We start from the raw sequence: 26567 nt of genomic DNA on the forward strand, positions 1-26567 counted from the left end.
GTGTACTGTGGAGTTATCAGAGGATTAGAAGAAGCAGCTCATTCATTGTGAAGTTTGAAGATTAACACTCATTTAGTGATTTTTTTGTTCTTGCAAATAATCTTCACATAATTATCTCAATTAAATAATCAGTTAACAGAGAATATTAAATCCTTTAGATCATGGGTATCAAACTCATTTTAATTTGGGGGCCACATGCAGCCCAATTTGATCATAACTGGTAGGCTAGGAACATAATAGAATAATAACCTATAGCATAACTACAGCTTTTTGATTTGTTTTGTGCAAATAAGAACAAGTAAATCAGGAGATGCATTTAACGAACTTGTGAAATGCAAACTCCACACAGAAAGGCCCTGGTTGGATTCAAACATAGACCGTCTTGCTGTGAGGCATCATTGCTACATTTAATAAACTACCATTTAAAAAATATCAATTTGGGCACATGGCTGTCTGATGTGAAGTCCTTTCTCTCAGTGTTTTGTCACTCTTCTCTTTCTGTGTGAAAAATTAGTGACAGCAGTCATTTCATTGAAAAATTGCAGTCTTCTATGTCATTTTGTCACTTTGCAGAGTCATACTCCGGGTCAAATTAGACCATGTGGTGGGCTGCCTGTACCTGGTGTTTAACACCTGTGCTTTAGATGCATTTAATTTCAGTTATAACTTGATGATTTACATACAGTATAGAGCACATAATTATAATTTTTAGACTGAGCTACTATCGACTAGCTGAAATAAAATAAATAATCCAATAATAGAACAATAAAACCCTGACAGAAGTTTGAATTTTTTTTCTGCTCAGTGTGTGTTCTGTATATACATTAAGGGGAGTTTATTTGTAACTGAGTATTTTAAAATATTATATTTTTACTTTTTTACTTTTAAGGAAGTGTATCATTGGCCACTGAATATATTCACAGTAGGGTATGCTCATCTTCACCATCAGCAGCAGCCTCCCCGTGACGCCTGCCCACACCATATCCGACTCCTCCCCAACCGTAGCCTGTTGTAAAGATGGCGTCCATCATGGAGGGGCCGCTGAGCAAGTGGACTAACGTCATGAAAGGTTGGCAGTACCGCTGGTTTGTTTTGGACTACAATGCCGGCTTGCTGTCATACTACACGGTAAGCCCATGTCTGCCGTCTGCAAATGCTAACACGAATCGCCCAAGAGGTTCTACTGTGGAAGTTGTCGCTGGTTGTCAAACACAAGTGGGATAGCGGCCTTGTGTTTGTCAGGAGTTGGGAGTCTCAGCTGGCACAGAGGCGAGTCTCTCTGACGACACAGCCGCGTGTTGACCAATAGCAGCGGCCCGCTCAAAACCGCTGACCAATAGAAAGGCAGTATTTCTTCCCACACTTCCGCTAATGCAGCTAGCTAGCAACAGCTAAGAGCAAAATACTCGTCGAAACATTCTTTTACACTGTATCAGGAAATGCAGCGAACTGAGTCTCTCTGTTGGCAAAAGGACATTTGTCCTCGGTTGTTGAATGAAAGCCACATACCGACACATATTGGTTTCCTAGCCACATAGCTAAAAAGACACCGTGGGAGGAGGCAGTGGTTGCTAGTTAGATTTTTTGATCTGTGTCTCAGCAGAGAATTCACTGTAGTGTGATTAGTTTTAATGTCAGTACTAAACTAATCAAAAAACATTCAGTATTACTGTCAGTGGATGAAGTTGTAACGAAGATTGGCTTCACACTGCCCTCAGAAAGTTGATTGGGTGAATCTGGGTGAAGTCTTGATTCTAATAAATGTAAAATATTAAATCAAAGTAGAGAAAGAGTGTCTGATTTAGACGTGAAACATGCATCAACAATAAGTTCATAACTTCCAAGAAAAACACAGAGCGTTTCCTGGCTTATCTACTTCCCTGTAAGATAATCAAAATCATGTCTTTGCTTTTCTTTGCTTTTTGCATAGACAGTACAAGCTATGTACACGTGTTGTTAAGGTCAAGGATGTTGTGACAGTGAGCCACAACTTTAATGTGAATAACATTGATGACCTCCTTACAAGCCTGGCATTTATGTCGATGTGACTTTACACATACATACATTCTTGAACATTGTCGTAGCCTCCTGGTGCCATATGTTGCCCAGGTTACTGCACGCAGCCATCCATGTGGTGTAAAAGAAAACTGGAACCATCAAACCAGGCCTCCTTTGTTAGGGTTATCATGCCAGTATGTTTAACGATGAAAGCCACAAGCCAAAACTCACACTCAAAGTTGTTCTACCGCTCATTCATTTTATATCAAGTCAGTTTATAGAACAGAAATATAATTCTAGTTTCAACTCATTGTTAAAAATATAATCACAAAGTGCAGATTTACAGTAAAGTAAATTCTGCTTTGAGACTGTCAAGTAGTATGACTTGACGATTATGATTTTATTGTTTATTGTTTCTTCTTTGTTGCTTTTTGTGGTATGACTTTTAACACTGTTATTTTCAAATACAGAACACAAGTTAAGAGGAGATCCCTTTTTACCTTTGAGAGAGTGTATAGCGTGGCTGATCAAATTGTTATTTGATATTGGTAGTCTTACAGTAGCTATTTTGTTCTGACCTTAATCAGAACTACTCGATGCTACAGATGTGCATGGTGTCGGTATTTCAAATCCGACCTTTTGACTTAAATTAGATTAAATAGATTAGATTAGGTAGCTTCTTTATTTATCCTGTGGGAAAGAGTACACCTCCCACTATACAATGGCTCTGTTGGAGCCAAGAGAACATAAATGTTTGCAGTATTTACTGTCCTAATTCTTGATTTGTTCTGGTGTTGGTTTACAGTCAAAGGACAAGATGATGCGGGGATCCAGAAGAGGGTGTGTGCGACTCAGGGTAAGACTCTCAAAGCCATCCTCTTCCAGACAAACACACCACTACATCCTTGCTAGCACTTTTTAGCAAGTATTGGCATTACTGGAAGGGTATTTTTAGCCTATTTGACTAGTTTTATTTGACAGTGCAGTCTTTCTTTTTGAATCATAATGGCCTGTTAAACTGTGCGCAGTGCGACGCAGTTTTCATCCCACCGGGTGTTATGCTGGAGTGTCATAACTATTATAATTGCCTGCCTTTTTGACCTAGTTAAACACGTTTCAGTACTTGCCTATGGCTATATCCATAGCTCCATTGCAATACTGCTTTAACGTTTCAAGTAAAAACTTTGGCCCTTACAGAATGTTTTCAGTATTGAATAATGTCCACTAGATGGCGCCAATTGCTTTACCATAAAGCCTGTTTACGTTCATATAAGCCAAGGAAGTCAAGGTTGCAGTGGGTTTTTCAGGGACTGAAACAACATCAGTCCTGAAAGAATGAGCTTTTATTTCTATAAAGCAGAGCATTTTTACGAAACGAAACGAACAGAAGGTCAAACCTACAAATTAGGAATACATGCATCAATGTAAGCTGCCAACATATGTTTGTCCTTCCTTATCAGGTGAGTCAGTAACTTGCCGCAGTCACGTCTACTCTGAGGTTTTGTTTCTCTCTGCTTTCTGAACCTGTTAATATCTAACAGCTGTCTGTCTGGCCCTGCTCTGTGTTCTTACTTTATATCCAAACATGACGCAACTGAGATTAAACGCTGAGTTTATCAGATGAGATGGATATAATATGTACTATGAAACTTGCAGTAAACCACAGAAAACTGTGTTTTCTTTAGGCAATGGAGGATAAAAAGTTGCCGACATTTATCAGCTACGACCAAGCTACAAGTCTGTGCTTCATGCTTTTTTGACTGAAACCCCATCATGTTGCCTGCTTTAATGTGTGTTTTGTGATATTTTAGCTCGTCTTGAACTTATTTGTGAAAGGTGAAGTGGGTCTGCCTGGGCTTCTTTTTCTCATCCAAGTCCCTTTCACATTGTTACTTTTTCATCTGCCTTACATCATTCTAGCTCCAGAAAGAACAGGACAGGTACATCTACATATGGAGTGTCTCTTTCCTGTTATTGGTCCTATGGCAGAGATAAAGGTGTTAAATGAATTTAGCAGAAATGGTTGTGGAAGTGTTATGACCTTAAAATGTTGCCATATATGTCACTGACAGGGAGGAAGTAGTGCCTGAAACTACCTGAAAAGAGGACCCAGTGTTATTTATCCACACATTGTCATGGGACAAAGATTTCAGTCTGTGCTGGGTTCATTTCATTGTATTCATTGTATTGTGACACAATGACTTGGAATTACACGAGCTGTTGAGAGTATTACTTCCCTTGGGCTTGAACTTAGAGACGTATCGACGGTAAGAGACAAAACCTTTATAAATGAATGAGTAAACGTCTAAACTCTGATGAAGTTATACCTTAGAGAGAATAATTTAAAGAGCGTTTCCTGTTTGTCTTTCTGTTGCGTACAAACTTGAGCTTTCATTTTTCACCTTGCTGTTCCCAAAGGCTGTGACAGTATATGTGGTCCCGATAAACCAGGCACGCGTTGTCTTGTTAGAAATAACAGTGAAGATTCTTGAATAGTGTTTAATGGTTGTCTTGGATAACTTAGAAATTCCACACAAGACAGTTCTCCTGTTTCCACCAGACAAGGTCTTCACCATCACGGCGGCACAGTTAGCACCGAAGCCCCACAGCAGGAAGGTCCTGGCATTGAACTCCCTGGCCGGCCGGGACCTTTCTATGCACGGTTTTCATTTTCCTCCTCTGTCTGGGCTGGTTTTCCTCAAAGTATGAGAATGGTTGTTTGTCTCTCTCTGTTAATCCTATTACAAACTGATCACTGACCACGTCTCCCCCAGTTTCAGCTGGGATAGTCTTTAGCCCCATCTGACTCTCTAGGATAAGCTGTTTATCATCTTTCATCGGCTCGGGTTATAAAAACGAAATGATTACTCCTGACTTACTACATGAAGAATGCAGAAGTGGAGGTTCCCTTTTCCGCTTACGCCAGTGATGGAATTTTAAGTGTATTGTTCTCGTTCCACAACCCTTAATGATCCACAGAGAGCCCTCTCCTCCACCCATAGCAACACTCTGTTCCCAGACACCACAGGACGCCCTCAGAAGACCCATGTCTATTCTCTGAAGAGTCAAAACTGTTGTAGAGGCACAAAGGAAACCTACACAGTATTAGTAAGGCAGTCATAATGTTATGCCTGATCGGTGTACATATCCATTATTATTTAAATAACACAATTCATTGACCCTGAATCAGGTCCATCCGTGGTGGACCTGACAGTTTTAAAACGGGCTTTCGAAAATGTGGGTAAGCATATGGTCTGAATCATAGGCACACTTCTGAAAACATCATAGATCTTGTGTTATCAATTTGAGCTTCGTGCTCTACAGCATATCACAAGATACCGTACGCACTTCGAGTGCTTTCGAAGTGACTGACTGCTCTGTGGACCCTCTTCAGAGCAGCAGACGCAGCACTGAGCTCTTATTAGCCTGTCTTGTGGTGTGACAGAAAAACCAATGAAAATCTTTCAACGGTAAAATTTAACATCATGAGCTTACATAACGTTTTGCCTAAAAAAGTTTGGCGTGGAGAGCACGTTACATGGCGCCAGTGTGTTTTCCAGCTCTTTATATTATTTTATCTACCTCATGTAGTTGCTTTCAGTGTGCTGAGTGGAAGGTTTGCACACACACACTAACACACACGCACACACACGCCCTGTTTCCGTTGCTAGGAGCTATTGCCCCAGCTGGCCAGCAGGCAGTTTCTCTGCGGTGTATTTTTTTCCCCTCTTTGCTGGTCCCTGGTGTCTGTGTCCACCCTTCCCTTCCTCTCTCCTCCTCCAGTCTTCCAAATCCCACCTCCTCCCCTCCCTTCCTTTCTCCATGTTCCAAAAGGCTGCTCTCATATATATATGTGTGTGTGTGTGTGTGTGTATGAAAGAGAGACAAAGGCAGTAATTGTAAGAAAAACATGAGGAGGTAAGAGGAGATGGAGTTTTTACAGGGGACAGAGTAGATGAGAGGCGTTTAGGCGCTGCAGGAACATGTGGAGGGCATGAGGATAGAAATGGAAACTAGAGTGTGACGTGTCCTGCTGTCGCGCTCTCTCACTCGCTCTCTCTCTCTCTCTCTCCATCTCTCCCTTTGCCCAGGGAGCTGTGATCGGCATTGATGACGAGGACGACAGCACATTCACCATCACTGTGGACCAGAAGACTTTCCATTTCCAAGGTAGGGTGTCCCCCTTTTAATTTTCCTCCTCTCCAAGCCCTCTCATCACTGTCTCTTCTTCCGTGGTGTCTTTTGCCCATCCGGGCTGCTTTCTTGCTCTCTCTCTCTCCCTCTCTCTCTCACTCCTCTTTCCCTCCCCGCCTTTTAAAGACCTGGATTGGTTTGCTCTAATGCCAGGAAACACATGCACACAGACATCTAGAGAGTGCCAAAGCGTGCTGCATGGATCTGAGCCGTTTCTCCTCTCCAGTGAAACCTCTCCAAGCTCTGTGAAGTTGGACTGACACATATTATTATAGATTATAGTTTATTATAGATAAAAACAGATTCCTCTGGAACAACCTGACAAAGTAAGACCTTCGTTTTTCCTGCGCCCCTGTGGACGGTGGCTGAAGAGGAAGATTTCTGCTTGTGTGTCTCTGCAGTTGAGCCTCTGGGAATAATAAGGGAATACTGCTGAGCTGGAAGCTGAGCTCAGGTCTGTGCTGCCGTTTGCTGCACCGCTGCCGCCGCTCGTTCCGTTGGGACAGGATTGGCTCCTAGCTACAGGATCACCCCCTCCCGTCCTGTCAGCCCTTTTCCTCCTTTTTGACAGGGAGCTGTCCAGTCCAGTACACCGCAGACCCCCTTTTTTTACTCTCTCACTCCACCAGGTCTTTAACTAACCTCCTCTAACTTTCCTTCATCTCTGTCCTTCCATTTGTCCATTCGTATCCATTTTGCCCCCGTCCGAATCCTGCACACTTCAGCACCAGCACTCCCTTTCACCTTGTGGGTCACTAGCTACAGTCCATGGGCCCCCCGCCCCTCTCACCACCTCCATGCCCTCTCCCATGTCTGTGTTCCGAAGCTGTATGCTGTGGTTCTACAAACGCAAGGGTAAGGAGAAAACCATGCACGTCCCGTGGTCCCCGTGCATGCCAGTCCTGGGTGAACGGATCGCGAGGAGGCGTTGTTTGTTTGTCTTCTGGGATGTACAGTTGGGGTGGAGCAGCGTGTTCTGCAGCGCATGGGTGAATTAGTGGATTGTTGTCGAGGTTCAGGTTCCGTCCCGAACAGACAGTTTACGCAGTTTAGTAGCTGTCGGCCGTAAGGAGTCCTAATGGAGAGAAGAGTGTGAGCGCAGTCCTGAAGCGGATGTCTGTACTAGTTTGGATGTGAGCTTGAACTGATGCTTATCTGTTCCTTCACTGGTTTTATTGAGTTCGGCTGAACATTGATGAATCTTTTTTTCACCTTGGGACTGTAATACCTCTTTGCAGACTTTCATCGTAGTGTTCCTCAGTGAATAATCTTAATTTGTACTAGAACTTTCTGTGCCACTATTAACCTTCCTTTGGCATCAGCTGTAACGGCTTCTAGTTGCTGACGACTTTTATACCAGAGAGAGCGAGCGCAAAAACACCAAATGATATGCTGATTTAAGAGAAAATTTACGATCATTCATCTAGAACGTTGATTAATTCTGTCAGAGAGGGTCCTCGATCTCTGGCAGGTAAATCAGACGACAGATAATACACTTGTAGTAAGAACACTAAATATTATGCTCTGATACTATGTAGATATAATTTGAAGAGATCAGATTCCGCTATTTTTAGATCATTGCAATTCTAGCTGTGGAATAAATTCCGTTTGAGAGCAACATAGCTTTGCACGGAACACTCTGAACACTGTGCATCATGTTGCAGCCCCCATGCTTGTGAGGGAAAACAATGAAACGTTCCTGTAAGACATTGTCTCTAGATACCCAGAGGAGCGTTGCACCATCTCATCTATCAGCACTGGACAGACAGGCTGAAAATGAGCACTTTGATGTGTCCTGAGCATGATACACTGGATACATCAGCTGTTAGCTTGGATATTAAGAGGGAATGCACAGGATGTTGGGAAGGAGTGGATTTCTCTGTTGCTGTAAAACGATCCTGGTTAAAGCATCTTATGCAGTCATTCTCCCAGGATTCACAGCAGCGTCTGAATGTGCCTGTTTCTGTGTTTTATGTACAGGAAGGTGACTGGTGCCAGAATTACGGCTGTGACACATCTCCAGTTATACAGATCATTATAGCCGCCATAACAGTTCTTAAGTGATTTGTATGTTATGTTAAAAAAATCAAAAGCTGAATGAAGTTACTTCCTGTTATGGTAGGGTCCATCCTACAAGTTGAAATATAGTTTTGAGCTTACCGTCTGCTGCCAGCCCTGAAATTCAGCTCTGTTCTCCTTCTATTTGGAGAAGCATCCATTATTCATCGACCCCACTCCCCCGGCAGTGCATCATAGTTGCCTGAGAGCCCTTTTCCTCTTTCCCCCTCTTTGCTCGCTTCCTCTTATCTACAGAATCTATCAATCTCTCGTCTTCTCTCTCTACCGGTCAGTTGGCCTTGCCTGCCCAGACCATCAGTCCCAGTATGTGAGACCATCTTATATTGTCTTCTGTCTCGTCTCCAACCTTCAGAGTCCTCTGCACTGGGAGCTCTCCTCACCTGGTTACATTCAGTTCAAATCACTTTTTTGTTTTTGCCACATAGATTAAGTACAATTGTTTCTTAAATGTGTAAAGTATTATAAAGAAAGCTAGTGTTTGTCGAACTACTAGGCTTTTTCTTTGGGGCTCATATGGATTCATGTTCATATGGATTTTACAGGTTGCAGTCCAGTGTCAAACTGTGCGTCCTTCTTACTGAATCATGTGCAAGGGCAAAGTCAGGAGCTTGTTTAAAGATGGGAGGAGAAAGGAGATGGAAGGGGTAAATAATTCAGAGTCCATTTAGAGAAAGGCTGAGCGCTGTAAAGGGAAGCGATTGTGATGAGACCAGCACCACAGAGATGAAATCCTTGGGTTAAGGGTACGTCGCTGGTGGTGTTAGCTTAATGTGATATCTGCCTGTGTGTGACAGTGCACATGCTGGATGTAAATATCAGCAGCGTCTGTCTTTGTGTACTCGTCTATGATGCCACGGTCTGCTGTCTAAGTGGCTGAAATTAGCAATAACTTAATTTGTGTATATTTAAGTCCTGAACTGGAGGTGATTTACATTACAGTCTGCCAGAATTTGACATAAGTATTCAGTGTAAGATTTCTTCCTTTACAGTTGACCAAGTATAAAGTAGATTATTATTTTTCTGAATGGTAGCAGTACGACAATAATACCGGTTCCTATATAATAAGGTTGTTTTGCTGTTTTTTTCAGACCACAATATAAATAAATAAAAAGCTGAATATTGGTTGCAGGTTTCTACCCGAAGGGCTCAAGACGCAGTGTTATTACTTAGGTTCCAGCCAAAGACCCTGTATGTCCAACTCTCCTCTCTTGCTTTGTATTTAAAAAAGAAAAAAAAAAAAGGAAATACTAGCCAAAATACAGAAGAATAAAACCTAGTATGCCATCATTGTTCATGGATGTTATCTCTTCCCCCTGAGAGTCAGACACACAAACATCTGCTGTGTGCACGCACAAAGGACAAACGCATTAAAAAGCATTTTAGTAATGCTGTAGAGGTGTTGTATCATTCATGTCGTATAAATAAGATTGTTTCACCATTCAGCTGTGGTAAGAGGAGCTGTATCGTGTGGTGAATGACATACCCTTTATCATGGATCAGTTCCCCGTCCTCGGTATGAGGTGACCTTCACTGCCCGGTTGGGCATCAGGGCAGAGCACTGCAGCCAGACTGTGAGCTGCTGCTCTGTGTAGACTCTGTGTCATCTTCATGTAGCATGTGACCATGTCGTGTTAATGGAGGTGGTTTCTAGCAGAGAGGAATTGTAGCTGTTACTAGCAGGGTTTAGCCTGCACACCTTCCTCCTCTTCTTCTTATCAGCTGGGCTGTGAGACTGAGTGATATTCTCTTAGGACTGAAACAGCGCTGTAGAACTGAGATTGTGTTGTTACTGCAAAACATTGAACTTTTAGTTCCTGTATGATGCAGAACAGCACATGACAAGTGGTGGTTTTACATTGGTCATTACTAGTATTCTCTCTGAAACTCTTCAAACTGATTGAACACTGTAGAACTATGAATGCTGAAATTCTGGGCATTTTCTTATTGGACACAATATACATCAATGTATAGGTTTCACTCTTTGTAGTGAATCTTTGGCTCCACTTCTTTTATAATGAAGACAAGGAAATGTTTAAGAGACATATAATTAGTTTGTTGCTTGAATATAGAGCTTTCAGTCAGATGGCAGCTAGTTTGGTCATTTATAGATATATAAATGTGTTGACTAGAGGCCATGGCACTACAGCTTGATGATTGGTCTTTTCCTGGTGTCAGGCCATCGAATAGCGTCTGTGGTTCTAGTGTCCCACACCTCTGGCACCTGTGGTTGACTCTTCGGCACGTTGAATCGGTGGTGGAATCAGTTGTCCAGCGGGATCATGCAAAAGGCTCATGTTGTTTTACATCCTAAAATAATAAACCAAATACTAATAATACTATATATGACGACTGGACCATAAACAGTTAAAAATTGTTAATCATCCATTAACGATCGTGTAACAACACATTTGATTTGTTTGACTGAAAAAAAATGAACAGAAATCTCTGCCCTTCAGAGATCAGTGTTTATGGGACCTGATGTGTTAGCCCTGTAATAGACTGGCGACGTGTCAGGGCATACCCTGTCTCTCACCCGACGTCAGCTGGGATAGGATCCAGCAACCCCATCCAGTCTCTCAGAGGTTAACTCTTCAGGTTTCAACTTTTGAACATCAAATACAGTTTACTGACACCTGCTGGTATCAAGAGTTATTTCCTTGTTGTGGGTTTGGTGTGGCTGTATCCTAAGTGCCCTCACCTACCTAAAAGTCATGGCATGGTAGCGTGTCGCATTCAGTTACAGTATTTATTTTTTCATAAATAACCCCGCCGCTGTCTCTTTTCTGACATGAATAGAGCTAAACAATGTTAGCTGCAGTAATCTGTACCTCTGGAGAGTCTGAGGGGAAAGTGAGAGGGCAGGGAGGCGCTGTCTGAGTGGATTGTCCTCAGAATTCGCTGCCTTTTAATGTCTTTAAAAGCTTTCCTGCTGTAGCGCTGCTCGGCCTCTGTGCTAACGCATTCGTCTGCTGAAAAATTACTCTTACACAAGTTTGCCCCCTACTCCGAGGGCATATATCTCAGTAATTTCTTTATTAACAGCTTTTAGAGTTGAATTTTTTTTTTTTTTTTTACTCGGGATCACCAGCTGCATAAAGAAAGAAGGAGAAAAATGAAAATCAAGTGCTGAAAACAGTTGTTGCCCACATGGGTTTCAGTTGAGTCCATGTCCTGGCAGAAGAAAGACTATTGTATCTTTGTATAACACTGGCACCAAAAAGCATGAGGCAGAGGCTATTGTGGAAGTGTGCAAGTGCCAGAGCCTGTACTGGGTCACTGTTTAATGTCACTGGCAGTCCATTTGTTCTGTCTTTGCTCTGAGGGTGCAGCCTCACCCTGCGCCATTTCACACTCTGACCCTAAAGGCTCCATGTGGGAGAAACAGGCTTTATTACTCTGAAGTTGCTGTGAGTCACCATTTTTACAATTGTCACATTTTTGCAATTTCAGTAGATGCTTCTGGAAATGATTTGCCCTTCACTATCATTTTTAAACACGTAATACATTCTTCTACCATCTTAAATTGTTATTTCATAAGACAACAGTCTTTTTTGTGAAAAATAAGCTTTAAAAGCTTGTTTAGTCATGTATAATTATACCACTGCCTACTCAATGACAACTTATTTTCAGTATTCAAAAATGAAATGAATTTAATGCAAATTTTGAAAGTAAAAATAGAAGCTATTATTATTAACATATATTGTGTTTTCTGAGTCAGATAACCAACACAGCATTTTGTCAGCACACTGATGGAATGAGAAAAACATTGTTCCCTGCCACTGGTGTATATCATGTTGACAGGGTGAATATAGGAAGGTAGCATGGTGATAAATCTGTGTCTTTGCGTTTTTTGACACTTTCTAACCAAACTGGCAACTCCTCATTCACGCACAATTTTGTCCGTTTTCATCAACGTAATGTGCAAATAGATGAAAGTGGAGGGGAGGTGGTTTATGGGAATGGATTTATTAAGTACGGTAGCACAGCTACCGCTGTTACCATAGTGTTGATTTAAAGGAATAGGACTGATCCACTCTTTACATCTGTATAATAAATATGAAGTTACAGCTAGGAGATGCCTACCTTACCATACACACTGGAAACATGGACAAAGGGCTTGGATTGAGTCTGTGTCTGGGTGTAGTCAGTTTCTGTAGTTTTACTTTTGATAGTGATAGTATAATGTGTTAATGATCTCTCCAAAATATCAAATGAGATGTGTGATCAAGCAGAATTGAGCTATTTTAGATAAAAAGCAAACTCTCTTTTCTAGATGAATACAGTGTCCACTACTGTCACCAGTGCTCATGTCATTTCAGTGTGGTGTCCCGGCTGTCATCAGTGTGTATCAAAGTGAGTTGAAGGGCTTCCAGTGTTGTATGAATGGAAAACATGGCTCACTGGGTGTGTCTGTGTGCTTCTGCCCTCAGCCCGTGATGCAGACGAACGGGAGAAGTGGATCCACGCCTTAGAGGGAACTATCCTCCGTCACACCCTCCAACTCCGGGTATGTAACCACCACCGTTTGTGTACGTGTGCCTAATCCATCCCTCTGTAGTTACTAGAAAAAGCTGTTTTGCTGGGGGGGACTTTTCAAGCCCGTTTGTGTGTCCCCATCGATGTTTGCAGTTCTACTATGTACCATCTATTTTACTAAGCAAATATGACATTCTTTGAAATATTCAAAAACACTACTGGTGTCCTGATGTGATGATGGAAAAATACGGGGCCTTGAATTCAAAGCTTTCGGTGTGATTATTTTCTTAGTGAGCCTCAGATTATAAGCATTTGCATGCTCTGTAAATGATTCACCACATTCCACCACAACACTCGAGATGACTTTGCATATCAAATCTTGTTGTCAGCACTTTAAAGCTGTACTTGTCTCTCTCGTACCACCTGATTTAGAGCGGTACAGAGTTTAGTCTTTGGTGTATTAATGGAAATAGCGGTGACATTTGTGTCATCATAAACGGAGAATGTTGTGGCAATATGTGCTGAGGTTGGACTCGTGTTGGGATCAGGCTTCTTGGTTTAATGGAAAGTGCGTTGACTGCTGGCGGTGGTTTTTGTTTCTTATGAGTGTCGAGCGTGTCTTAGTCAGTTCACCTTCCTCCTTCTCCTGCCTTCCAGTTGTTCCTTTGCCTAACGCCCGCACCCAAGAAAATCTTACTCTTTGTCCCTTCCTGTCATATCAGTTCTTTCCTTTTCATCCCCATAACCAACCTTTTATTTCCTCTCCCTCCCACCTTCCTTCAGCTACTCTCCCTCCCTCTCCCCCTTCCGTGGCAAATCCCTCTGATGTGCTACGTCTGTCTGCTCGCTCAGCGCGCACGTTCACACGTACACACTCTCATGCAGTGTTAGTGGGCTGCTCTGGCAGCGTCATGTGACAGAACGCCAACCAATAAAAAACCGTCTTGCTTGATCACCCAAACATCTGCCTCTGCCACCTCAGCCAATCAGAGTGGTTGTTAATGCGTGTTCCTGTTGGTGCTTGCAGCTGCTTTGTGTGTTTTCTGTCTATGTGAGAGGAAGTGTGGCTTTCCTGCCAGGGGAGGGTCCTGGATTAACTCAGCTCCGTCTGCCTCGTACCAAATGCTCAGCTGATAACCGCCGCTGAAGGATATATTGTCGCCAGACAGGCTGCCCAGCTAACACGCAGGCTGAAGGCTTTCGTGGTTTATATTGGCAGCACTGTAGTGGAGAGCTAGAGGAGGAGTTTGTTTTCTCTTTCTGTGTGGAGGAGGAGGAGGAGGAGGGAGGAGAAAGAATGCTAACTTCACTTGAGCTGGCGGTTTGTTGCTGTGGGGAGAAAAACACAGACTGACGGAGACAGAGAAAGAGCAAATGGTCTTGTGTCAGGCAAAATGGCCTGAGAGATGCACAAGGCTTTAAACACAGCATGTCCTTTGGAACGAGGCTCCCAGTAAGTAAACACACACACATACACACAAGCAAAAACGCCACTGCACCACTGCTTGGTGAACTTTGACGGCTGCAGTGCGCCGCTGGGGCAGCAGCATTTTAAAGTGGGTCACACTGCCTGGAAAGACAAATAGAAGGGGGGAGGGTTTCGGGACAGTGTTGTTGGTAGAGTCTGGTGGTGGTCGAGTGGGCGTCGTGTTTATGTGCAAGACTTAGCAGGCGGCTCTAAATTATCCCGACTATATGACAGGGATGTACGGTCCGTGCCATGGGAACGAGTGCGAGCAGAGGTGCAGATGTCTGTGCTTATTTCTGAAGAAGTGAGCACCATGACGTGGCGGTGCAGTAGCTGTTTATAAAGCAACCACCTGCCTGTGACTTTCCGCTTCATCACTGATCTGCTGTGACTATAAAAACACTTCCCCTCCATTATGTCTGTTGACAAATCCTGAGATACATTGTTTGCTGTGTGATAATAAAAGGGCACTTGTTTTTTCAGTCCCATTTTTCTTCCACATTAGCTTAAATGTCTGGCTCACGTGTTCAGGCCTATGATGTAAACATTGTGAGCTGTCACAAAGTCTTCCTCTTTAATGTTTTGGTCTTCACAACGAATCATTTAAGAACTAAACTGAAATCTAATATGTTCTCACGAATACCATAATGTAATATTGAAGCACAGGTAGATTTAATCTCCACTGTATCACACTCTGTGTGTGTTGTCCACTGCCTTTATTTATGTAATAGTCTGTGGATGTGTTGCTGGTATCTTTGAGCTGAAATATATTATGATTGACTGAAAAGCTCTTCCAATGAGCTGAGCTGTTTTTTCCAGTTATAGTGTCTCTAGGCTTCATAAGAGCCCAGTCATTAATATAATAATAAATACACATTTTTGCTCAGGCCCTTTTTCGGCCAGCTATTTTTTTTTTGCTGTCACAGCAACTCAAGGCACCTTTGATCTTTGAGGAAGTTTGCCCCATTCACGACAGGCTTCATGGAGTTAACGCACATTTAGTTCTCTATAAAGCTAGAATGTTTTTACAGTTTAATCTTTAGCCGGCGATAAAAGCGTCCATGGCTTTTCTCCACTTTCCTCTGGGGTTGTCTTCAGCAGGACGAAGAGACGTGTCAGAGACAGGACACAGCAAGACTGTGCAACGCAGCAAATCCCAAACAGCAGCAGCCGACACGGTTTGATAAGGGCTTGATTTGCTAACAGGACGAGCATGTTTTTTTTTATTTATTTTACTGTTACACTAACTGGGTATTTATTTAAGAGTGTGTTCTGTGTGTGTTGTTCTGAGTCAGTGTAACTGCTGTGTAGCTTTAAATTGCACGGACACACTCTGTATTAGTCATCTGCTGAATTGTCTGGCTTGACGTTAGCGGGGTTATTGTGTTATAATTGGTGCAGTGTCCTTGCTGCTGACATGCTCGGGTATTAAATGTGATTTTAAGGCAACTATTGTATGTGCCTGAATTTTGTCTCGCCCGTTTTCCTGTTTGTGGGTTTTGTCACAGCCAACTTGATTATTGTAGGGGTGCTCAGACAGATGAGGACAGATGCCTGGTCACGCCTGTTCTGCCAATAGTGTAGTAATTACCTTTTAATGGATATTATGTAATGAAATTTTCTGTGTCAGGGTTTATGTGTGTGTGGAGTCTGGAAGCTGTTAAGGGGAGCTAATTACCGTCATCTCATGTACACACATACTCAGTTTTGTGTAGGTCTGAAATGTGCTGGCCTCCAGTCAAGCAGCAGCAGACAGACCTGCTATCCTTTCATGGAGGCTAGCCTTTAAACAATAGTATTCCTATCTCCCCCAGTACAATACGATGCTGGAAGATTCTCCTGAACTGTTGATGTTTCTGTCCACCATTTTGTGTAACAGTTTGCAAAGCCTACCTGGCTAGGAGGTGACGATAGAGACGTGTTTTTAATGAATGGATAATACAGCGCCCTGGATAATTGTGTTGTTTGTTTTAATTTGAATATGCAAATACTTGCATGGCTTTTTACCAGGGGTTTGGTCAGGGCTGCACTAATGCTAAGTTTTGTTTGTTCTCTTGTCTTCAGGAGGCCGAGACGGGATTTGTTCCAAGCGTTCAAGACTTTGACAAGAAGCTCGCTGAAGCAGACGCCTACCTACAGATTCTGATTGACCAGTTAAAGGTAGGAGCTTGACACGAGTGGTTAATCTGATCTCCGGTCTAACACCGACTGACATGTGACAACTAAACATCCCAAAATAATATAGTGCATTTGATAGAAATTCTATAGGGATCTAATAATTTAGGGATATTTTACACTAAAACTGTACACGTATCATGTGCTTCCCCTTAAGTATTTCCTTGCTGATCTTTCTCTTTTTTTTATAAAGCAGAAGTTATAACATATCAGATTTGTGGTAGCATTGTGACAAAGCAGAAAACAGTCAGGACATATTTATGAAAGCGTTTTAAATCCCAACTTTGTGAGAATAGCCACGTTGTCCCAAGACAGCTTGTCTGTTCAGTTTCAGCTCTGATACTCATTTGACTGTGGAATCATCTTAGCTCATGTACCATCCGTCTTTTTCTTGTCGTCTTTTCATCTCTTGCTCTCACACAGCTGTTTGATGAGAAGATCAAGGACTGCAAAGAGGATGAATCACGCAGAGTGAGTAGTGTCCCCGTGTCTCTGCTCTCTGGTCCGCTGTCATTAGAGCCGTGGCTAGCGACAGGGGAATGAAAAGTGACAGCTGTTTGTGTGACGCAGATATTCAAACTCTCTTCTTTGTCAGTTTAAAGTCCGTCAAAAGGTTTTACATCTTATTAAGGGATTTAAATATGACTGTGACTATGATAAATTTAGCTATAAATTATTAGCAACAAAACAAAAACTGCTGCATTATTTTCTGTAAATCAACTACTCAGTTAATTGATTAATAATGACAAAACTAACAGAATTACACAGCAGATAATACTCATGCCAGTTCATTAGGTACACTAGTAGTATGGATCCTCATATAACAATCCTGTCCTAAATCTTATCTTGGTGAATGTTATAGTCTCCAGTATTAGTTTAAAAATAACAGAGAGAGCAGGTGATTCCTCTGTGTTTTCATTTTGGAGGCCGTGGTTTGTAGTAATATTGAACTATATTGTGTTGTACCGACACATGTTTCTGTTATTGTGACAACTCTGTTTCAGTCAGTGGGATTGACTAAAGTCACTATCCTCCAAAATGACGTTATTATGAGTTATTATAGTTCATAATTAATACAGTTTAACATCACAGTCCCTTTTTAATGAGAACTCAGTCACCAAAGCTGATGATCTTATAACTTTAAAGTTAGTAGAGTAAAGGTACTCAGTTTAATTGAAGGAAGCAGGTCAGGTTTAGGGTGTCTTTGTTTTTTTTTTTTTTTTGCAAACAGCTGTGCATGAACTTCCTGTTCACACACGTGATCAGTATGAGTTCCTCACTTGTTACTGTGGGAAATTGTCATGTTGATTTCCAACAAACAAAGATGGTTTCTGCATTCAGTTAGACACCATCACCTTGATGTTTTTTAGCTTCCTGTGCTTTGAAACCTGGACTTGTTTTATTTTAATTGCTCTGTTTTCTTTTGACAGAAAATTGAGAGTTTGAAAGAGACTACTTGTGTAAGTCAGAGGTTAACACGTTTCCCCTCTTTTGTATGGGTTTGGAAGTCAGCTCATAGTTAATGAGTTCCTTTCTGCTTTTCTCTTTCAGAGTATGGTAGAGTCCATCAAGCACTGTATTGTATTGCTGCAAATTGCCAAGGTAAACACAGTATCTTTGTACATTTGATTCCTTTCTCTGCAGTTTTGCTCTACCATTTCACCATAATCATTGTTTTTGGGAGACCACATGAGTGTGCACTGTGTGTCACCTTGCGTCCCTGGGGTAGTTCCCTGCTTAGAGTTGGTATCTGGGTCGGTGGTTGACGAGGGTGTAGCCTAGTGCTTGTTTCATCACATGTTCTATTCAGCTCTCTGAAAGGAAGTGAAGAAATTATTTCTGCTTCATGTGGCTGTGAGGTGAAACTTGCTGCCTTTTTTTTTTTAAACTAAGAATGCTTTTCTCATTAATAACATTTTGGGAACATTTAGATTGGCATCATGAGGCAATCCTGTACTTTCTGATACTGAAAAAAATTAGGATTTCACCATGTGATGAAAGGATCGCTGCATGTGGCAAGTTGGGGATTATTATGAGGTTCCATGTGAGGATAGAGAGAGAGAGAGATGACCTTCATTGCTCTCTACACTGCGGATGCTTTTTGATATGACTCTTCAACCTTCCCACGCAAGCAGTCTAACACTGTCTTCTTAAAATTTTAAGGACCAAAGTAACGAACAACAGCACGCAAACGGACTTATAGTAAGTTTGACACTTTCTGTCCATGACAAAAGTTGAAATCAAAGAAACTGATAACTTTCTTTTCTGGCTTAATTTACTCTCCTGTAGTAAAGCAGATCAATCAGATCTCTTTAGTGCATGCTGTCTAATTTGGAGATAAGCTCTGTCTCTAGCTTTTTCTCTCATGTCTGCCACTATTAACTTCTTGATCAAGTCAGTACTGATTCCATCTGAGATTTGAATTCTTCCTAGCAAATGGTTCAAATGGTTTGGGAACTATTCTTTCCTTCATCCTTCCTTCACGCGATCTTTATTGCACATAGTGCTGTATGTGAGTGTTTGCATGCTTGTGTATAGTGTTGCACATCTCGCCACACACTAATTAGAGTCAACTTATTCACAATTGATTTATCCTGCACACTGCCTGCTTATTGAACCACTGAACGCTAATGGCTGGACAGCCGTCCAGAGAGCATTTCATGGGCTCTGAAGGTACACTGTACTCACATTGAAGGCCATACCAGATGTTGTGCATGCTTTGACTACGTCATGTATACTTAACAATATCGACAGCTGTTTTCCAAAGCATTTACTATACGTTTTTAGATTGATTTCTTACCCAACAAGTAGCTTTTGCATTCCTTTTAGTATCTGAGTGAAGATAAAGCTGGAGACATGAAGCATGTTATTGATGCTTAATCTGTGTCAATCATTATAGATAACATTATGCAGTTGTAAGCAGGGGCTCCGTCTGTTGAAAGAAACTGCTGCTCGTGTCCCCAAATGATAAACTTAAGTCGGAGCAAGGAAGCTAATGCATGACCAGATTCCAGCAAGGAACGTTCAGAGTAAGCTAAGGTTGAAAATAGAAGATAGAAAAGTGAGGAGTGAAGGAAAAAAGAAACAAGCACTGAAAAATGTCTACCTGTGAAGTAAGAATCAATCTTGAAAATGCTCCCTATACTTATATTCACATTGTCGTTACTAAAATGTAAAGGCAATGTGAATGTTTGCAGATGGTGGTCTTACCTTAAGTGTCTTACCTCTACACTAGTGCTATACTGTGGCCACACAGCTTATACGACTGTGCTGCTGTAATGGCCGACTTAATCTCACAGTTATTAAGTACAGTATTATGAAATATAAATAGCATAAGCTCTGCCTATATGTATAACTGCATGTGTGTTCATATGCTATAAGCTTTGTGCTAGAGATATCTTTACAGCTTTAGATCTTCTAAGTGTCTGTCACGTTGCCTGTATGCTTATAATATGGACAAATGTTAAATGCAGTCCAGACCTGTCTTTTAAAATACATGAAACACTAGCAGCTTGTTTGATTGCCCATGTGGAGCACTGCACAGCCGTTGGGATCGTCTTAAATCACGGGGATAGCTTAACATCCAGCACACAAGAGGCCTGTCCAGTATTCATATTTCTGTGTCCATTCATTGTTTAGGGGTCGGTTTGCTCTGTGAGTGCTACTTGCGCCTGAATATTAAATTGACTAAATTAGAAAATATGTCCATCATGACGCACGTTCCTTTTTAGCTGTAACTTTTTGTCAATGCCCAGCTGCTTCTCGCCATGAAAAGCTTGCTTCATCTTCTGCTAGCTAGATCAAGAGCTGGTCCCACCTTGACTGACCAGTACTCCTGTAATTGGCTATAATTAGTAGCCGCCGACTTGCTTTTACTGAAGCACGAGGGCAGAGCGGAGGTGGAAAAGAAGGATCAGAGGAAGGAAGCTTGAAGTGTGAACAGTGGGGAAAAAATGGAGCAGAAATGTCTGACCAATCCTCTTCAAGCGACATTTTCAGCCTGGGATCACAGCTACACTTCTTAGAGGAAAGTGTTCTATTCCCCAAAAAAAAGCATACTTCTGAGCACAACCAAATTTTTCATAGCAATTTTAACCACAGCTCTTCTGTCTGATCTCATACTCACCATAGCACTGACTCACTCTGCCTGTTCCTGTTAATCTCAAAGCTTTCATACAAAACAAACTGTAAAAATCAACAACAGGTCATGTTTGAGTAATATGTAACGCATCACAATGACTAGATGCCATTTCACTGCTACCAGAGGCCTGGGGGTAAGTTGCTGGGGAATAAGGGTCGATATGGTTTTGCTTCAGCTTGTGCTGTTGGACGGGTCCATGGTGACAGTGACCTCATTACGAAAAGCCAGTTTATATACATATATATATAGATAGATGTGTGTGTGTGTGTGTGTATATATATATATATATTTATTTATTTATATTATTATATTTGTGTGTGTGTGTGTGTGGGGGGGGGGTTAACAATTTATATTAAGACACGCATATTCACCATTAATTAGCTGCTTACTAACATGTATATTAGTAGCATACTAGCTAGTACTAGGTTAGTAAGCAGCTAATTAATGGTGAATATGCGTGTTACCATATACGCGTGTGTGTGTGTGTGTGTGTGTGTGTGTGTGTGTGTGTGTGTGTGTGTGTGTGTGTGTTCAAATACATGGGACACATGATGTTAAGATGGGGCTGTACAGAGCAGGTCACTGTGGATTAGTCCCCACTGATTTTGACAATGGGGAAATCAAGAGACAGAGAGTTCAGACATGTTACGGACGTAGCCCTCAGCCCAGTGGAGTTAATTAACTCATTTTTAGACTGGAAGGTTACTCAGAGTTCAAGAGGGGACGTTAGTTATGCTGTAAAGCTGCTGTTTGTGCGTAGATTCTGTGCAGTGTCGTTGGTGTCATATTGATGACATAAATGAAACCTCTTTCCAGGAAATGCAGTAAAAGGTCATTGGTCTGCCCAGCCAGACTGGATGCTGCAAACTTTAGTTGTGTGTCTGTTTTTACATAGTTACATAGGTGTACATTATGATGTATAATGGAGGGTGAGAGCGTGCATTGACATCTGGCTTTAGTTGTGGTAATCATACGGGAACATGTGGTTATAGATGCTGCGGTGAACTGGTAAGCAGGCAGTGGTATGGGTGTGAGCAGGTGTCTGATGTCCCCTTGAGGCAGTTGTTTTTGTTGTTAATGTTGCTCTTTTTTATTTTCTCCAGAGCACCATCAACCCAGTGGATGGGATCTACCAGCCCCCTCTGGACACCCCTGTAGTCAACACCACAATGCCAACACAGACCACACTACCCACAGGTACTAGACACCTGCCTCCCTCTCGTTCGTTGGTCATGTGCTTAATGTGTTCAACTCATCGTCATCCAGAGAGGTTGTGTAATATATTTCAAAGGTGACAACAGCTCCCCCTCTTGTTCAGATGTGATCGTCCTCACTACTCTGCTGTTACAGAGATGTACTAAGTGCTTGCTGACAAATGCTTTTTCTGCCATTTAATCTGCACAGACTGTGGTCCGTCAATAATTTGTCCCAACATTTTAAATTGTGGTTTTTCAGTGGAAAAACATATAGTGGGATGTGCTGTAACTTGAAACGCGTTCTAGTGTGACAATACAATATCATTATTGTAATATGCATGGTTTTGGAACATTTTCAAAATGTTCTCTCAGCCTTGAAGGTTAATTGATGCGTGTCACGTTGTTAACTGTTGAAAACTGACAGCAGGATTGAGCAGCATGATAACCTCATGATGTGAAAAAATATTTCTGTTGGCTGAGATAGAAGTACAAAAAAATGGACTTATTTTATCCCATTCCTCAGTACAGAACTTCTTCACAACTTCTTCACATGAACTGTTTACTTCAGGTCCTTCCACAACATTTCTATTGGATGAAGGTCAGGACTTTGACTTGGCCGTTCCAAACATTCATTTTGTTCATCTTTAACCATTTTTTGTAGAACAACTTGTGTTCTTGAAGAATGACCCAGTTTAGATCCAGCTCACAGGCAGATGTCCTGACATTTTCTTTTGGAATTTGTTGGTATAATTGAGAATTCATTGGTGCATCAATGATGGTATAAACCACTTTGGCCCATATGTAACAAAAAAGGCCCAAACAAGAACATTACCACCCCCATGTTTCACAGACATGATGAAGTTCTGATGCTGGAGTGCAGGGTTGATTAGTCTCCAGACATGAGCCTCTCATTTAACCAAATCATTCTAATGGGACTTCTGGCTTGTCCATGTAATGTTTAGAAAACGTCAGAAATGTTCTTTTAGGAGAGCACTCTCTATGTCCATATCACTCTTCCATCAACACCATGGTTTCTCCTGTTTTACATTAACTTGACCCACTGTGAAAGAGGCCTTTAGTTGCTTAGAAGGTACCCTGTGTTCCTTTGTGGCCTCTCCTCCTGTGATGATCAGCAGCAACTCTTCCGCTGAAGTCTTCAGAAAGCTCCTTTGTCCGTGCCATCATATACATCCTTAAATATGAAGTGAGATTAGTCTCAAAATGGTCACAAATGCATACCGAACAATTTAACATATAGCAGTCTGAATAATTATTATTTATACATTTTTATAAGCTGCTGCTAGTGGGTGGACTTTATCTGCTGTGGCAACACACGTAATGTCCTAGCAGGACCTCGGAGTAGTCTGTCTGAAATGAAAATGACGTGAAACCAATTTTAGTTGCAAATAATGCAAACTAACACTTGACATAAGTGTATTTAATAGATATATAATAAATCTTGTCTTAGCCCAAACAGGATCGGAAAAAAGACTAGTCTCTGTCTCGGCTTAGTTTGATGGGGTCAGAAACACACTCTGGAAACTGACTGATAAGTTGAAAACGACAGTAACTAAGACCTGTGGGATTTCTAACTTCATCGTCTTCATGTTATTCTGCTTGGAAGCAGATTGGTTTTCTCCCGTTGCCCACTACACTTTTGGCTGTTACTGTCAAATGACTATGACTAGACAGTTTAAAATTGCTATGGAAAATAACAGCAAAAAGTAGGCCATTCTAATTGTGTTCTCTTAACAGACTGTGTAATCCCCCTCTTAGCTGAAGCCTCTGTCTCAGATACGTTTCTCAGCCTCAGCCTTTTTGGCACGTGGGAGGAGAAACTGGTTTTAATATGATATGGCTTCAGTTTGAGGCTTCACTGCTCAACTCATCTGCTTTCTGTTTTTGTTTAAGACGCTTCTCAGGTGTGTAAATCAGACCAACGACCCTCCACGTTACCTGTTGGTCCCGTCGTCACAGTGATGGGAAGTTTGCAGACCCCAACTCCCAACAGCACAGGTACGCGTTCACTCTAGCATAACGGATGGTCACTGATGCTTTCTGAATATTCTGAATGTGCTGTCCTGGCTTGACGCTTTGGTTTAATTAATTCACCATACAAAATTAATAAATATCACGTGATGGAATTTTACTTTTTGGCTTGTAATTTGAATTTTCCGTATTTACAGAGTACTTAAAGAACTTTTCATTCATTTCAATGATCAATTTCTAAGGCAGTTATAATTGATATATATAGTAGAAATGGCTGAAATGATCGGGCGAAAACACTGCAACAGTGAGAAAGGGAGGACTTGTAGTGATGAGAGTGCAGTGAAGCTGAATCTGCAGCTTTTGCTCTGCTTTATGGAGCATTACCGAGAGCTTCAGTTCATTGTTTAGCTGTCCGATCTGCAGATTTAATGGTTTTGTTCAATCTCGCTGCTCCCATAGTGGCAATTGTGGCTGCACAGGCAGCTGTTTTATAAACCTACTGTGCACTACAAGATGTGCACAAGTAGAAACTAACAGAGTGGAGTATTTAAGCTGCTAAAGAGGCAGATATTCATAGGACGTAGTGGAGACCACAGTGAAAACTACACACAGAGGAATAGTAGTGCCAGTTGGACTTCGTTTTCCAACTATGCTTGGATTCCATGAAGTATGTAGTTGCTAAGTAGCTCCTCGATGTGAAAATGGCAAATGATTGCTAACAAGCTGGCGATATTATCTGAAAAGGGGGGTGATCCAAAACCTGTTTATGCTGCCCCCAAGTGGCCTAAAAAAAGAGTTAATACAAGATCAAAGTTCATTCTGTACCTTGAAAATCAGGTGACCACCCATGACTTCAAGATACATTTACTCCCTGTTCCAGAGATATCATTTACATCGCAGTATTTTTACAAGAAGAAGGTCGTTTGGTTGGTGGCTCTCTTCAAGAACAAACTTAACTCGTTATTTTACCATCATTAGTATGTATAAAAAGACTGCACTATATTTCTGTTACAAGTTGGATGTTTTGTTTCTCAGACCCAACAACACTTTTGTAGAGGAATAGCACTGCAAGCTAATACATATTTATATTTAATATATTTATTCCCTTTAAAAACACCTGACATCAGCCTGCTACTGGAGATTGCTGCCAAACACAATTTCATTGTAACTTTTGTGCAATGGCATCAAAGTTCTTCTCTGAAGTAGTCATAATATTAAGTAAATTAAATAACCCAAGAGCTGCAGCAAAGGAAAGCACCTTCTGCTGCCTGTTTGTCTGCCGTGCTGAGGCAGCAGTTTTAAAATGCAGTGCTGTGCACTAAGGAGGGAGGCTGCATGCTTGGGAGTACTGTCAATATGCTCTGCAGAGAACGCCATAACTATGTCAAAGACAGCCTAATGTTCCTGTGTGGAGTCTGCAGGGCAGCACAGCTCAAAATGATTGCTCCAGTCAAATAATGTGCAGTTGATTTGATTATCATGACCTGTAGGAATAAAGTCTTGTTTATCTCATATGATGTTTCTTCTCTCGTGTTGTTCTATCAGGGAGTGGTCCGTCGGGCCCCAGTAGCGGCATCGCCTCCCCGGCTCACATCCCCCTCCCCTCGCACTCAGTGCCAGACTTCTCCTATTCCTCCAGCGAGGATGAGTTCTATGATGCTGACGAGTTTTACCAGAGCACCACTTCCCCCAAACACTGCATAGAGTGAGTATAGCTTCACCCTGGAGACAACACTGGTTACAGTCAATCTATTGTTTTACAGCTTGAAAGCAAAGAGGCAGCTTATAGAGTTTATCAGCTCAGCTGGGAAAATGATACTCTGAGCGAGTAGTGAGTGGCTTCGGTCAGAGAATCTAACAACAAAATTGCCTTAGAATTTCTGCTTACTCTTTATCACCATATCTCTCCCGCTTCCTGCTTCCTGTCCAAATGACATTTCTGCTCTGCGCTCCAGTCCCTCAGGGCCTCCAGCTGCCTCATCCCTCACTAATGAAGAAACAGGGTTGAAACGACCCAACACCACAGAGTCCCTCAACTCATCCATGTCCAACGGCACCACAGATGCAGGTAAATGGAGAAGAAGCAGTCAAACATATTACAGCCTCGTTCACTAAACGGCAGTAGGAGGGTATTTAACACATGGAAAGAGCAGAGAACCACATGTTTTAGCAGTGACGTGAGACTCTGCTGTTGTCTTTAGATCAGTTTGACAGCCACGATGACCGCGATGACGACGGTGAGGGGGAGTCTGTGGAAGAGCACAAGAGCGTCATCATGCATCTGCTCTCTCAAGTTCGTCTGGGCATGGACCTCACCAAGGTAAGGATCTCTGTAACTTACTGATCTATGTTTGACTCAAGTCTGAAGCTCCCTAATGTCATCACTAGTTTGCAAGTTGTTCCTTCTGAACTAAGTATAAAACTTGGACTTTTCTCCTTCTTTGTGTTTGACAGGTGGTCTTGCCTACCTTCATCCTAGAAAGGAGATCTTTGCTAGAAATGTATGCAGACTTCTTTGCACATCCTGACTTATTCGTAAGGTACGGATCATCAGCTGTTCTATCTTCTGTCTGCAAGTTCTCACTTCATTGACCTAATCCATGATAAAGAACTATAAATGTTGTCTTCCACCAGTATCGCTGAGCAGCCGGAGCCAAAAGAGCGCATGGTTCAGGTGGTGAAATGGTACCTGTCAGCTTTCCATGCAGGGAGGAAAGGCTCAGTGGCCAAGAAACCTTACAACCCAATCCTGGGTGAGGTCTTCTACTGTCACTGGGATCTTCCCAGCGACACAGAGGAGCCTTCTTCACACATGGTGAGTCCACGTGCTGCTGTCCATCTCTACGTGGTC

At 41.9% G+C, this 26567-nt stretch overlaps 1 protein-coding gene across 4 annotated transcripts in view; it reads left to right on the forward strand.

Annotated features, from left to right (window-relative positions):
- Window positions 1-990: 990 nt before the first annotated feature.
- Window positions 991-26567, forward strand: part of osbpl9 (oxysterol binding protein-like 9) — a 30257-nt gene continuing 4680 nt past the window's right edge. The window contains exons 1-16 of one of the 4 annotated variants that reach the window (XM_047587261.1): window positions 991-1128; window positions 2804-2854; window positions 6090-6168; window positions 12702-12778; window positions 16280-16375; window positions 16814-16861; window positions 17821-17850; window positions 17942-17992; window positions 18554-18592; window positions 21635-21728; window positions 23639-23743; window positions 25262-25421; window positions 25672-25784; window positions 25918-26036; window positions 26171-26256; window positions 26351-26531. In XM_047587261.1, coding sequence (XP_047443217.1) covers window positions 1018-1128; window positions 2804-2854; window positions 6090-6168; window positions 12702-12778; window positions 16280-16375; window positions 16814-16861; window positions 17821-17850; window positions 17942-17992; window positions 18554-18592; window positions 21635-21728; window positions 23639-23743; window positions 25262-25421; window positions 25672-25784; window positions 25918-26036; window positions 26171-26256; window positions 26351-26531 — 1440 coding nt within the window. In that variant the 5' untranslated portion in view covers window positions 991-1017. Of the gene's footprint in view, window positions 1129-2803; window positions 2855-6089; window positions 6169-12701; window positions 12779-13792; window positions 14201-15181; window positions 15394-16279; window positions 16376-16813; window positions 16862-17820; window positions 17851-17941; window positions 17993-18553; window positions 18593-21634; window positions 21729-23638; window positions 23744-25261; window positions 25422-25671; window positions 25785-25917; window positions 26037-26170; window positions 26257-26350; window positions 26532-26567 lie in introns of those variants that run through there. The other 3 variants (XM_047587262.1, XM_047587264.1, XM_047587263.1) reach the window with 3 other exon arrangements.

This window comes from Mugil cephalus, chromosome 6, assembly GCF_022458985.1.
Source record: "Mugil cephalus isolate CIBA_MC_2020 chromosome 6, CIBA_Mcephalus_1.1, whole genome shotgun sequence".
Taxonomy (NCBI): Eukaryota; Metazoa; Chordata; class Actinopteri; order Mugiliformes; family Mugilidae; genus Mugil; species Mugil cephalus.